The sequence below is a fragment of the Agelaius tricolor genome, unplaced genomic scaffold (genome assembly GCF_023055355.1).
Source record: "Agelaius tricolor isolate 1412-34295 unplaced genomic scaffold, bAgeTri1.0.p SCAF_1, whole genome shotgun sequence".
Lineage (NCBI taxonomy): Eukaryota > Metazoa > Chordata > Aves > Passeriformes > Icteridae > Agelaius > Agelaius tricolor.
Genome location: NW_027269261.1, coordinates 42,752,859 through 42,767,901, shown reverse-complemented (window position 1 = coordinate 42,767,901; position 15,043 = coordinate 42,752,859). Strand labels below are relative to the sequence as shown.

The 15,043-nt window shown below is 44.3% G+C and overlaps 1 protein-coding gene across 1 annotated transcript in view; it reads right to left on the bottom strand.

Annotated features, from left to right (window-relative positions):
• The window catches only part of PGBD5 (piggyBac transposable element derived 5), a 68,768-nt gene extending 66,474 nt beyond the window's left edge, over positions 1-2,294 (bottom strand). Inside the window, exon 1 of the mRNA XM_071431571.1 lies at positions 1,585-2,294. Within this exon, the coding sequence (XP_071287672.1) occupies positions 1,585-2,266 (682 nt within the window). The 5' untranslated portion in view covers positions 2,267-2,294. The remainder of the gene's footprint in view (positions 1-1,584) is intronic.
• Between the last annotated feature and the right edge of the window lie 12,749 nt (positions 2,295-15,043).

Here is a 15,043-nt window from a genome sequence, read left to right as displayed (position 1 = left end):
TCATCATCATCACAATCAACACAACTAAAGGGCAGAAGAAACCTTTTCTGCGTCTATTAGTGGGAGGAAATATTTACAGCAATATCTATACACCTTCCTCAAGGGACATCTTCATTGTTCCCGTCAACCATAAATCTGACTCCTTCAGTTCAAAGGAAATATGAATTCCTGAATTAACAGGTCATCCAATTCCTTTCCAAACCAGTATTAAAGCACTAATCCCAGTTTTGCCTGTGTTAAAAAGGATATTACTATAAAGCAATGATATGAAGGAATAAGCCATCAAAGGCAGATAAACTAAATGATAATCAATGCTGAAATATCATCACATCATGAAGCTTATAGTCCAGAATGTCATCCTAGGTATGCTTATGAATAAGAACCTTCAATAGAACTCAGGAATTTTTTTACAGAGGCACATAACAGTGATTTTTTAAAGCATTTTACAAGGTTCAGCTATTTACAGAGGCAAACACAGCTCCTATTTGCACATTTGTCAGAAGCACAACTGAACTTTCTCTGGGCTCCAGTGCTAGCTCCACCTTCCTCCCGAACCATCCAAAGCTGCTTCCTCAGATAGGTTCCTGCCTACCTCACTGCACAAATTTCAGCACACTACACTGAGTGCAGCAGCACTCTTTGGCATTTACTTTTAACAGCCAAATGAAGGAATAAAACACTACTGAAAAAAAGAAAAGACAAGCAACCTTAGCACAGGCAATCACCCTATCCTGTTCTGAGTTGCACATGTTGAATTTCACATCCCAGCTTTTCATAACCATTACCCTGTTCTTGCAATGCCTTGCTACATGGTCAACTTGGCTGCCGAGGCCTGCAGATGTATTATATATGTTATAATGGCTCCCTCGGCAAACCAGGGTTCTAAGTTGCCACACAAGCCACTCCACGGAGATCTCCGTGCCGTGCACTGCTGCTGTAGGTCGCGCTGTGTCATTTCACCACTCTCTTGGTATTTCCTCTGGCCAAAAGCCACGCAAGGAGGGTTAAGTTTAGGGACGGCTGCATAGAAAACCTTGCAGCCAGGGGGAATCCCAGTCCCAATCCCAGAGCCCTAGTGCACAGCGCAGGGCAGGTGACCCGCGGCTTTCCCCAGCCGTGAGTGGGGACGAGGAGCCAGCCGCACATCGGAGCGGAGCCACGGCGGGGCCCGGACACCCACCCTGCTCGGGGCAGCGCCTGTCCTCATCCCGCGGGGCGCCCTGCGCTGCCGGCGCTCGGGGCACGGCCACAGCCCCGCCGGGAGGGGATGCCTGTGACTAAGCACACGCGGCCTCTCCTCTCCCTCCCGCTCACCGCCTCGGCCGGGCTCTCCAGCACCGGCGCGCCCGGCCCCGGGCACCAGCGGCCGAACAGCGGGGCCGCTCCCGGGAAGGGGCCGGGCAGGCGGGGGGCACCGGCCGTGCTCTCCCCGCGAGGCCCGGTGCCGGGCAGCAGCCCAAGCAGCAGCCGGGCCCGTGTACGGGTTTCTCTCCCGTGGCTGCGCCGCTCCGCGCACCCCCCGCTGCATCCCCACGGCCGCCCGGGCCCGCCGCCCCCGGCCCCGGCAGCCCGCTCTCCTCGTACCGCTGCCATCCTTGAAGTGAGGGGGTGGGACGTCTCGCAGCGACCGCGTCCATCCCCCCCTCTCGGCTTCCTCCTCCTCCTCCTCCATAGGGCCGGGGCCGCCCGGGACGGCGCTGCCGCCGCAGACCTGCCGCTGCCGCCGCCGCTCCGCCGGGGTGGCCGCCGCCCGGGGAGCGCGGCGCCGGGCCGCCCTGCTCCGCGGGCTCGACACCGCCAGGCGCCCCTGGTCTTCCTCGTCGTCGTCCTCGTCCTGGGAAGAGGCGGCGGAGCGGGAGTCGGCCGAGGTGCTGTAGAAGGGGTTCCCGCTGCTGTCCTGGCCCGACTCCCCGAAGACGTCGTCGGAGATCTGCAGGCTCTCGTAGCGGGATCGGGCCGCCTCCAGCAGCGATAGCGCCTTCCTGCGCGCCGGCCCGCCGCCGCCCTCCGCCATCATCTCGGCCGCCGCCAGCAGCCGCCCGCGCTCCCCTCGGCCCGGCTCGGCCGGGTCCTGCGGCCGCAGGCAGCAGCCCAGCAGCAGGAGCGGCTCGGGCACGGCGGCGGGCAGGCAGCGAGTAGGGGAAGCCTCACCGCCGCCGCCACCGGGGCTGAGCCCTGCCTCCCGCTCCCGCCCGCACCACCCGCCCCTGTGTGTGTGCAGGGACATGGGGGGAAGGAGCCAGCTCAACATCTCCAAGTACCACATCCAGCCAATTGCCGCGGCACTCCGCGCTCGGGAGGTGGGGTTATATGGGCGCCGCGGGCCAGCGCGGGCCGCCCCCCGCCCGCCCCCCGCCCGCCTCCGCTCCGCCCATTTAAAACCACAGCGCCGGCTGCCGCGGGACCGTCGCTGCGCCCCGACGCCGGGAGGGAGTCTCTAAGCCCAGCGCCGCTCCAGCTCCCCGTCCTGGCCCCGATCCTGGCTCTTGGTGCCGGCCCCCATCCCGCCTCTGGTCCCGGCCCCCAATCCCGGCCCCCGATCCTGGCCCCCGATCCCGGCCCCCGATCCTGGCCGGAGCTGTTCGCCGCCGCGGTGCTGAAGCGGCGCAGGACAGAGGCAGGAGCGCTGGCCTCGGTGCCTGCGGGTCCCTCAGTAGCGCCCGCCGTGCGGGGACACGGAGAAAGGCTCCGAGAGAGCTGGAGAAGAGCGCCGAGGTGTTAACCCGCTGGGTACGAGCCCCGACAGCCTGGCCGGGGCCACACAGCTCGTCATGCAGGGCAGCGTGTGCAGTGGGGACCGTCATGTCGCTGCCCCAAAGCAGGACACCGAGCTCCAGCGCTGGGGCAGCCCGTGAAGAAAAGTGGGGAAGGCGCTGGAGCGCGGGCTGTGAGACACCTGGCACCTGGCCGGCCCTGCCACCCGGCTGGGGCTCCGTGCAGACTTTGGCTGGCCTTGGGGACACACACATGCCTGTCCAGCTCTCTGCCGGTGTCGGGCTCAGTGCCTCCAGTGCATCCTTTGGTTTCTCAAGTGAGCACAGAGTGAAGTAACCATTCTTCCAAAATCACCACCGATTAAAAAGCAATATCATGGCACAAGAAAAACGAGAGAAGTGAAAACACTCGTGCCCTGACTGGGTTAGTTAAACATGATTCCAAAACATCCCTGGAGTAATCTAAGGATTTTGTACAGCAGCTTATGCCCCTGGTTGTGCAGCAGTCAGAATGGTCTCTCTGATGTTACAGGAATGTTTGAAATCCCTGATCAAGGTTTATTATTTGCTATTGGGCATGCCACTGTGCTGGTTACTGTACAAACACTTATTAGGACGACAGTCCTTGTCAACAGCAATAGCAGCTATTGAACCTACCCTCTCACAGCACTGCTTTCAAAATAAACAGTAATCAGATTTAGGGGGGTGGAGGGGTTTTGTGCAGCTTATTATTTGCAATTTTTGATGCAAAATTTCAGTGCAGGTTGGTCTGAAGATCTGTTAGTGCTGCAGATTTAACAAATTTTATAACACTGAATGTTTCTGTCTTTAGGAAAGGAAGATTAATGACCTTCTGATGATTCTCAAGGACTCTAGCACAACATGAAAAATTATAAAAGCTGGAATGTGTAGGTATTTAAAAGACCAACCTTATGTTCTCTTCAGATATTTTAAAGTTGCAATAACTTCATTAAAACTTTAAAGTTCTATATAATGTATACAGGCAAATCCAGAGAAAAAAATCCATCTTCTGCCTCCTTAGGTAAACAGGAAGGCCCAGTGTATTTTGAGGGATGAGATTTGAGTTGCATTTCTACTTTCAAAAATGTCAAAACTTTCTTACTGATTATATTAAAAAAATCTGTAAGTTTATATACAAACTACAAACTTTTTTAATTGCAAACTCAGCCAACTTAGCCTGTGACTTGAGCATTGCACTGTCTTCATTTCATCTCACTGGTCACCAGAAATCATAGCTCTATAGGCCAAGCTATCTTTTTAATTGATCCATGCCACCCTGTGTCTTCAGAATACTGTGATGGGAAGGCATGATTCGATATCATAAGAATCTTTCTTGCTGGTAATGATGAGTGACTATCTTGAACCTCATGAATCCTCTTTGCTTGGTTGGCATGTAGAAAGCCACAGACTCTTCTTCACAAATGTTGTCTGTTTTATAGCTGTTCTCACAAAACAAAAAAATTAGGAATTACCTTTGTTGAACTTCTCACACAATGGTTTTTAAGACTGAAAAAAGCCACTTTAAATATGTTGACATGTTCTTTGTAGTAGGGACATTGAAAGAAACTTTTGATTTTTACAAGAATGGAGGTGTCCATTTAGGTGATGTAGAATTTACCTTGGCATCCAGGTTCTATGGAAGTGTCCATGGATGGACACCATCCATGTCTCAAATGTCAAATGTCTTCAGATCTGCTGATTCTTTTTTGTGAAACACAACAGCTGGAAGGACTGCTCCAAAGCACAGGACAGAAAGAGAAGGTTTTTCAGAATGGGCTGCCAGTAAAAGAACAGATGGGAACTGTCCAGAGACCAAGGAAACCCACACAGCCCTCTCTAGCTGCTGGTTGCAGCAAGGACAATGTCTCCCAACTCATGCATGCTTTGTGCCAAAAACAGGCTTCCATCCCAGCTGCCTGATGCACACTGCCAGAACCTTCCCACCTCATGGCCAAAACTTCAATTTTCATTTTTTAAGAGAGTGATGTACACAAGAGCTCTGGGAGGAGACCACTGCATTGATGGAGAGAGGTGGGACTAACTCTTTAATCTACCAATCCAACATGACATTTTAATGATGGAGTCTGCTGCCATGCAAACACATGCAGGTTTTGTTGATGGAAATTTCCCCTCTTTCAGCATAGCCTATACAATGACAAGTCCCTCTTCTGCCTGTCCCACAAGCAGAGAAACTGCTTTAGTCTCTCATGCATGCATGGGAAGATTACTTTTCTCAGGCAGGACTATAAAGGCTCCCACACAGGGCTGCATGCCTAAGGTTTTGGCTTGCCTTATGGTCTAAGACAGCTTTTCATATGTACCCCTCTGAAAATCCACAGAAGCTGCTGATTGGATTACTGTAACCCAAAATGAGTATTCTGGATTGTGAAAATTTCCATGTATGACATGGTAGTAGTCATTTGATCCCAAATGATTGCAGAGGCACAGAGATATGATGGATGATTCTAAAAATGGTTACATAAGTCCACTGGGTATTTATGAACAGTCAAGAAAACCATCACCAGGGGTGGTTTGCAGTTGAAAGATCTAATTATATAAACCTAATGGAACGTTATAAACATAGCTGTGTTTTCTCCCGAATCACTTAAACTTGTGTTTAGCTGCTAGAAAACACTACTGGAGTAAATGGACTTTTGTAGCCATGGCAACCTGTGGATCCACTTTTAATTTGTCTACAGAGAAAATGTTTGGTGTTATTTTCCTTGAAGTTTTCTGGTTTTATTGCAACAGCAAAGACTCCTTCTGCACACTCCTTCTGACCCTGACAATCTTCATGGTTAAGACTATGATAGTGGGAAATCTTGTGTTTCTCAGTTCTCAGTAACTTATTTTTCATAGTTAACTCTTTGAGGAAGGGTCTTGTGCCATCTTCCACCGTATTTACACTCTCAAACCATGGCCTAGATCCAAAAGAATATTGACATTTCTATCTCCTACCCAAGCTTCCTCACTTCCTACTGATTTCACCAAGCCCTTGTGTGTGCCTGGTCCTTTCATAACACAAATACACCAAGATGGAATAATATATAATCAGATTACAAAATTTTTCTTTTTTTAATCCCTTGTTCTGAAAGTGCAGCCTGTAATCTGAATTTCAAACTGTCTTCCATCTCAACACCCACTAAAAGGAGTCTGTAGAGTCAGAGTCTAGTTGCTTAACCAGGGTGAGGCCAATAGGCTTCAGTTCCCTCTTCCGTTATTGCATGGCCTCAGAGGAACAGAAAAACTTGGGGAAAAAGCTACATCAAGACTGAAAACAATAATGAATTGGAGCCAGTGGATTGTTTCCTCCCAACCCCTGAGAAGAGGATAGGGAGGGAGTGTCCCATCCCTGGCAGAGATCATGGATTAGTCTGGTTCTCAAGTACACGGCCATTTGGTGTCCCTACTTTGCAGGGAAGAAATGTCTATGACCACAGCCTGTCCTGTTACCGTGCTCTGCACACCCTCCACAAAGGCTTCTGTTCCATGTCTTGCTGCATGGCACAGGGAAAAGCAGCTCAATAGGGATTGATCTGCCACTGTCCTGCCCTGCAAAATCCACTGCTCCATGCAGGCTGTTGTGGAGCTCTTTCTCATCCACCCTGCAACTCTCCTGTTGGAAGCAACACTGATAATACATGTGGGTTGTGGTTTTTTTCTTTTAGATTCATTAAGTATTTACAGCACATGGCATGATGAATACAATAAAATGCTTGTCTAAGTATTTCTTTTTTGCTTTCTGTTTTCTGATTGCTTTGTGTTGTTTGAACCCTGTATTTCTTGGATTGATGTTTAACATTTCCTAAGTATGGCATTGACCCAAATAAAGGAATACAGGAATAAAGCAAGCTGCTGTTTTCACATGAGAGAAATGGAACAAATATGTTTTGTTCTTATAGTATGAGAGGGAGAGACGATTTTTGACTCTTCTAATACTGAAGCAAAAGTGCACTGAAATTTAAAATTTAGGAGAGAAATTTCAGTGCTTCAGTGATGAAAAAAATTTGATTTTGAGATTAAAAGCCTTTGGAAACCACATTTTTGTGCATGCCCAGTATATTTTTAGCAAAAGCTGTACTATGAACAGGACTCACCTAAGCTCCAAAGGGATAGATAAGGTGTGTGGTTCATGCATGCATGGAAAATCAGCAGTTTAATCAATAATTTATGGAGGGTCCATAGGGTGTTCTGCAATGGTCTGCAAAAACCCTTCCTTCCTCTGTGGTGGGGGTGTGGGAGAAGCTAAATGTAGTAGGCCAGAGCAGAGCAGTGCTGTCACTCAAAAATCAGAGTGCTGTAGGGCTACACCTGCTTTTCCATTGAAAACCATGCAGTTTTGAAATGCACTGTTGGAAGGGCTGACCCCATGCACAGTCAGGCAGAGCCTCAGGGGAGCCCTGTTAAAGGCTGCAGTCCTTAAGCCAATGCTCTACAACAGCCTGCATCCCCCTGCAGTGCAGATCAGGTTTAACTTTTGATCATCATGGGAGCTAAACCTAGAAAGCCCCTGGGACTGGTAGTGTGGAACCATCTGGAGGCTCTCTGTTTAGCTAGTTAATTCTATTAAAGCATGCTACAGGATTATGAAGTTTGCAGGGCTTGATGCCCAAAGTTAGAGACAGGAACTTAGCTCCTTGCGACCTACTACTCACAGTCAGGTCTGAGAGAACACTCCTTATCATGCAAATCACACATGCAACGTTACCTGAATTTCTACCATCTACAACCCTGTTTGCTGCAAATTATAATTTCATATCCTATCCTGTATTTGTTCATTAGCTCAGTAAAAACATAATAGGATTTTCAGGGAAAGCCGTGTTGTGGAAACGCATGAAGGAATTGATCAGAAAATGGGATCCCAGCCAGGCTGGTTCCTAGTTTGCTGTTATGCATAGTATTTGCTTTGCCATGGCCACCCTTGCTTTATCACCACTGGTCTGCAGATTCCCCAGTTTGCTTTCTTGAGATTTTTCTTGAAGGATGCCTCAGGTGCCAAGTCAGGTGCCTGCCTGGGTGCATGGGTACGGCCGTATTCTGTCTATTTCCTCCACAGATTACACTGTCATTGCAGCTCAGACTAGAGGGCTCTTCAGCTGCAGAATGAGCTCATTCTTTCTGAGCATCAGCTTGTTAATTTACTTTTCCAGCACAGAAGTGGTAAAACCGTTAAATAGTGCAAACATTCATCTTCTACAATAAATATTTAATAATTGATGTTTAATTTTAAATTACACTATTATTATTATTATTATTATTATTATTATTATTATTATTATTATTGTTAATACATTAATGTTTAGAATAATAATATAATAAAATTAGGATGCGATGTTATTGAAAAGAGGCCCCAAATCTGCAATAACATTTTGAAGACCTCTTCTTGGAGACCCATGAGTAGGTAGATGAGCTATAGTGCCCAAAACCCGTTCCTCAAGTTGTTTATTATCTACCATCACTTTATTTTTCTATGGGGAAGTGCGTTCTGATTTCTAGCATGTTTTTCTAAAATGCCCTTTAAAACCACCAGGAAATACAGTACCCCATCTGGCAGTTGCCAAGATGCATTGATTAGCTTTATCTAAATAGGCTCCAACCCATCAATAACTTGTGCTAAACCTTCTCATAAGAGATGGTTTCTTTCCTTTTTTTTGTTCTAGTAATTTGTTAGACAATTTTAATCCTATTGAAATAGGTAGTCCTTGCAAAGCAGTACAGGTTAGCAAAGTGAGTTTAGACTCATGCTCTGTTGCATTTCATCAGACACTAAATAGATTCATTTAAGTTTTGGTTAAAAGCAACTCCCTTCATCACATTTTTTAAGGGATTCAGTTTCTTTCTGGAGTGGAAAAAAAAGACTGAAAAGTCAAAATATCATCTCTATAGGATGATTTGAATCGCTTAAGGATCTGAAATGGAATCACATCTTCCCACAAAAACAGAGTAATGTTAGTCATAGACTGTGGCAGATGTCTGTTAGTCACCACTAAATTAGGAGAGTTTACCCACTCTGTTCAATCAGTGCAAACATGAAATAGATGAGGTCTCAATTAGCTGTAGCAAAAGAAGTCTTTCAGAAGTCAAACTTTGATCATAAAAGAGGGCAAAACTGAAAATGTAAAAGGGAGCAGGGAAGAAGAGTGACAGATTATTTTCATTAATAAAAATAATTGTTAATCTCAAAAAAACCTTCTGTTTGACATCTGCCCCCCCACGGGAGATAATTTCTTTTTCCAAGCAAAGGCTGAATGTTCAACCATCACAAAATAAGTGGGTTTTGCTCTTGAGGGTAATTGAACAGCTGCAGCAGTGAATGAAATGTACAAACACTTCCCAGCTCTCAGGATTTGGCCCATCAGGTGGTCCTTTCAGGGCATGGAACTGGCTGCTGGCTCAGCACACTCGGAATTTCTGTTCTGAGATGCACCACTGAAAACTACCAATTCCAGGAGCTGAGGTCTCTAAATAGCTTGCAATGTTGTTGGAAATAGGATATTTAAAAGACATCTGGAAAAAATATTTGTGAACTTCTGTCAGAAATGGCTTTATTTGCATGCCAGTTTTTCTCCAAATATGCAGTCAGGATTCAAAAGAGGAATATTTCCAAAGAGTGTTGTCAAGATAAAAATCAGATTTTTTGGTACTGCATGATGGAGAAAATTATTAATTGAAATGCATTTTCAGAAGTTCCCACTAAGTAATGCTGAAAATAGTTTTACAAAACCAAAAGAAATAATACAATTGGCTTTTACGTCAGATTTACATTCTCCCTTTGTTGTTATTGTAGCTTAGGCAGTTTGGTTAATGACTGTTACTTTCATTCAGATGGGCATGCCCTGACATACTCCCATATTTTTTCATCATTCGGCGACCTTGTTGTGTGTTGGGTTGATTACATTTCAAAAGAAGCGTAACATTTTACTTAAAAAGCCTGTTCCAACTGACTTAAGAAAATGTCAGAGCACTGTTACGTGATGGAATCCTATTTGAGCCCTTTTTTTTTTTGCACAGAAATGATGTGGTCCAAGAGGCATTAAAGCAGTGTTGGTGAACAGATGCAGCAACCTGGAGCCAGAAGACTGCTCTTCCATGTGTGTCATGAAAGCTGCCCTTCCATGTGTGTCATGCCATTGCTACCTGGTGGATCAATGAATGGATCACCATTGCAGAGAGCTGCTGGCAATGCCCCTGCTGCTGCATTTCTTCTTCCTGACAGTAACAACCTAGAGGTCAAATCCAATATAAGAGCTGTAAAGCCACTGTTTCTGCTTGTTTCTCAGTTTATTGCAGCTCATTGTACCCACACTGGGAAGCTACTTCCTGCTCACTGAGGCTTCATGGCAGAGCAGTCCATTTCTCAGGCCTTTGGAAAGTCTCCTAGTGCTTAGCTTGGGGATTGCTCTTCTTAAATCATCAGAGACTACTTGAAGAGATCAATTCTGTCTTTGTGCTTATTCTGTCACTGGTCAAACACTCAAGCTGTAGTTTGTCTAGAGATTTACCATAATTTTTCCATCAGAGCATTGTCCAGCTATCAGAAATCTACAAAAATCAGGCAGAACACATTGGGCATCTATGACATCAGGGTATCAGCCTTCCCCATTGTCTGCTTTCTCCAAAAAGGGACAACGAACACACAGCTTTTTTCATGTTCTTTTTTATATATATGCAGAAAAAAATTCTGCTAGGTGAGCACAGTTTTACTGAGTTGTTTTTTTTGTTTTTGTTTTTTTTTTTTGCAAGGCTATGTCTGCTGAAAGCAGCAGAATGTTCATGGAAATTCAGCTAACACTATAAATCTATCTGTGCTTCATGTGTCATGTCCTAGTCTGTTTAATTTCATGAAGCAGATGAAAAACCACAGTGAGTAAAGGGTTTACTAAATTTTTGAGAGACAGTGATATTTGACAGGTACTTAATTATTACTTTTTCAAAGTTAGTCTGTAACATGGAGTCTAGTATAAAAGAGAAAGACTTCTGAATGCCAGATGAGTTATTGAAGCTTAAGATAGATATTACACAAAATACTGCAGCTGCTTGCTGTCAAACTGTTCATTTGTGCACTGCAATGTCTGTTTAACTTTTCCTCACTTGGGCCACCTGCCTTTTCAAAATGTTTTATGTGTGAGATAAGTCCCTGGAGGAGATTGCACAAACAGCTTAAGGAAATATGGTGTTATTGTCCTGATTTATACAACAGTTGCATTTTCCTTCATGGTCTCCATTTTGCACAACTATTGTCTGGGAAATGTGCTTTCATAGATGAGAGGTTTCTTTGCTGACTGAAGGCTGAGGACACACACTGGTCCCCTGCATTTCCTTTACACACAGCCCTGAATTGGTTTGTCTCCCATTTGGTCCACCTGTCTCATCAGGACCAGTGGGGTTTTTTTAGCTAAAAATAGGCTCATGGACTTCATCATCCTTGTAAGGTTTCCCTGGTAGGACATTTGATTTTAGGAGTCTTTTCCTGTGGTGGCTTGCTTTTTCTCTTTGGTTTTGTTGGGGTTTTTTTTTAATCCTCTTCCCCCTGCCATGCTCAAAATATAGAAAAAAAATCACAAATTAATAACACTCCCTGGTGTGTGTTTGTGAAGCAATGAGGAATCAGGAACTGACTGACTTATATGAACAAAAAATATCTTGTAGGTTTTTGGATTTATAGTAATTACTCTTAAAAAAAAGTTGCATGGCTTGATTTCCCCTCTGGTCATCCTTATTAGTGAATTGCTACGATTGCAGAGGGAACATTCTCTTTTGACTGTGATTCCTTACTCATTAAAGAGGGAAATCATGCTGCTCTGTCAACTCAGCCTTCCTTCTCAAGCTGTACTGCAATTCCAGGCATGGTCTGAGCAGCCATTGACACACCAAGCAATGTCCCTGGGTAACTCTGTACCTGTCATTCCTGGGGCTCCATTTTCCTATGTAACCCATGTCTTTGCCTTCTAGAAAGAAGGCAAAATCTTGTTCAAAACTTCTTCCCATCCTCAGTTACTGCTACTAGGTGTCTGACAACTGTCTTCTCCAGGAAATCTTCCCATCCACTTTTGCATCCTGGATATCTTCAACTACTTCAGCACCTACTAACAAGGTGATGCCTCAGGAACACACTGAGTATTACATCCCTCTCCCAAAGACAATTAGTCTTAGCAGTACTTAAAGACTGGTATGTAAATTATATTACTCTGGAGCCTTGAACTTCTTAGTAAAGTAGGTATTTGCTGCAGGCAGCTGCAGTACAAGTCAAACCAATTTATTTAATGTATATTAATAATTTGATATAATTATTTTCCAAGGACACTTACTAGGCTTATTTTTGAATGTTCAGTCATTTCATAGCCCCAAATATACTGTATGATGAAAGTAGCTGGATTTATACTTTTAAACCATCTTTGTTTAATTTCAACTCCTTTTTTTCCAAGCAGAGACTCTACAAAGATGAGCTGAGGTCAAATTGTCAGCTGTTGGCTGTAACACTCTCCCCTTTCTTCTAGTTCAGCAAGCTCAAATCCCATAAATCTCCTTGATCTTGAAATACACAAAAGCACACTGAAATCTAAAAGAAAAACTTGAGCATTTAGCTGTCTTGAAAATGTGCTTCCAAATATGTATTCTGCAAGATTTATCTTACAAAGCTTGTTAAACAGATGTGTTCAGTACTGGGCACCTTTGGTCTGGTGGTTTAAGTAAAGAGACATTGATTCTACTGAGAGAAAATAGTAAGTAAAGACTGTTGCAAAATAGCTGACTGTATATATGCACTTCTTTAGAAGTAAGGGCATACTAATGAATTTCTGTAATTGTGGAAAGTCATGGAATCACAGAATAGTGATTCCAGTTAGGGATGGAAAGGAGCTCTGGAGATCATCCAGTCTAACCCCCCTGCCAAGGCATGGTCACCTCAAGCAGGTGACACAGGAACAGATCCAGGTGGGTTTTGAATATCTGCAGAGAGAGAGACTCCAGGATCTCCCTGGGCAATCTGTTCCAGTGCTCTGCTACCCTCAATGTAAAGAACTACTTCTTCATTTTAAATTGAAACTTCTTGTGATTTAGATTATGGCCACTGCTCTTAATCTGTCTCAGAGCACCACCAAAAAGAATCTGGCACGGATGTACTCATATATTAAGGAAAATCTGCCTATTTCTTAATCACTTAAATGTGTTTATAATTTGCCATGTCAGTAAATGATTGCTTGTTCATGAGGATATGTGTTTGCAGCAGGTACTGAGATCAATCAATAGGGTAGGCCAGATAATCTGGGGTAGTAACAGTGATTCAATAATATTCAGCCCTATTAGCCTTATCTGGCTGTAAGATTTATACTGAATGTGTTGGGGAAGCCTCCATTTGTCAGTGCTCTCCTCTGCCTGGTGTGCAGAATGGGAAGCAGCACAAAAATACAGGCTTGCAGCCTGGATCCCATGAGACACTGACAAAATCCACCTTATCTATGCCCCTTTTTCCTTCACAAAGGCTCTGCCACATTCTCTCAGAAAGACACTTGAGGCACAGCTGAGAGCCAGCTGCTGGCTGGATGAGTAGTTCCAACAGTGACAGCCGGCTTGGGGTGTCTGGTGCACACCCATCCTGTTAGTTCAGAGATTGGTGCTGCCACTGGGTGATGGGTGTACCAGGCTGCTTGACAGAGAGTGCCAGATGCCACACTCCTTTGGCACATGCATGTCCTGTCACCAGACAGATGTTGGGCCATATTTTTGTGCCTTCCATCAGAAGCATCCCTCTCTGGCATGAGCACGGAGCCTCGCTCCAATAAAAGCTCTTCTGGTCAGGATTTCAGATATCTCCCTCACTGTCATACCTTTTCTGCATTAACTCAGAAGCCAAACTCATTCCTTTGATCAATGCTGAATGTAGAGTGCACCAATCCATCTCTTATCTCTTTCTCCTATTTTTGTTTTCATATTGATCTCTGCTACCACAAGAAAGTCTGTGAGATGTAGGCATGATATTATGAAGCTGGAAGAGATAGTCACATTTCTTCATCCCTAGAGGTATTCTCAGCAGTGTACAAATGCTAAAAAGGGATGAAACCTTAGGAAAACCAGTTGATGTTTCAGAAGACTTATGCACTAGAAGTATAAGTCTCATCAAGATATAGTTTTAGACAAATCAATACCCAGGAATTCCTATGAAAGAGGTGAAGGACATGGGAGGGTTACAGTAGGAATGATGTCCTTCAAGAGGGGAAGAGGAAAAGAAAAGGAGTCCCACCAAGAGGGAAGGAAGCAAAATAAGAATGACAATGTTTAGGAATTTTCAAGAACAGATGTAACTATACCTTTCTGTCTAATGGTCTTGGTAGGCTTTATTTCCAATCCCTTTTCTGATTCCTTTTTGAGCAAACTTGTACTATCAGCTTTCTCAATGCCCTTTGCAGCATGCTGTGGCAATGAATTCCACAACTTGAGAACAGCTTGTGAAGTATTTATTTTTGTTTAACCTGTCACCTGATCATTTCATTTGATGTCCCTCAGTTTTTGTACTATGAGAAAAAGTCAGTAATTATTTCTCATTCATCTTCTCTGTGGAAAACATAAATTTATACATTTACATATTTTTAAAATATTATTTTATATAATTTTGTATTTAACTATAATTTTAGAGTTTCACTAGATCCCTTTAAACATTTATTAATCAAAGCTCAATGAAGTTTTCTAGGTGTGAGTGCATTGCAGACTTTGGCAAGGACTTATTGATGTTTCTATTTTCTACTCCTTTCTTACTATATTTTTGCCTTCTGCTTTCCTGTTTCATGGATGCTGAATAGTGAACTGTGCTTTTCTGGAATTAGTCAGAAAAATAATCAGTTTCTCTTTCATGGATAATAGTTGCTGATTAGAGCATGATGAGGTGGAGAACTTCAGAACTGAAGTGCTTTAATCTCATGCAAAAACATTGACAAAAGTATGGAAAAGGAAACAAGGGTGCATACAATCATAGGAAAACATGTAATGCAAAATTTTCTTCCTCAGCTCTTCCTCAGAAAGAACAGTAGGTGTATGAGAGGAAGCTACAGAGAACCAAGTTGCAGTGAGAGGTAAGAGATGACCAAGATGTGGACTATACAACTTCTCTTTTCACATTTGGATGAAGTAGACATTATCAATGAGAAATAACAGCATTTATTGTAATTCTTGATGAGGACAGAAAATAATAGAATGCTACCACTGTGAAAATGGTGACATTTCATTTGAGACAGGAGGAGATGAAAAGGTGAGAGAAGAAATGATGTAGCTATTCAGCACACAACTACACCAGGGACCAGTTATCAGAGGGGCCC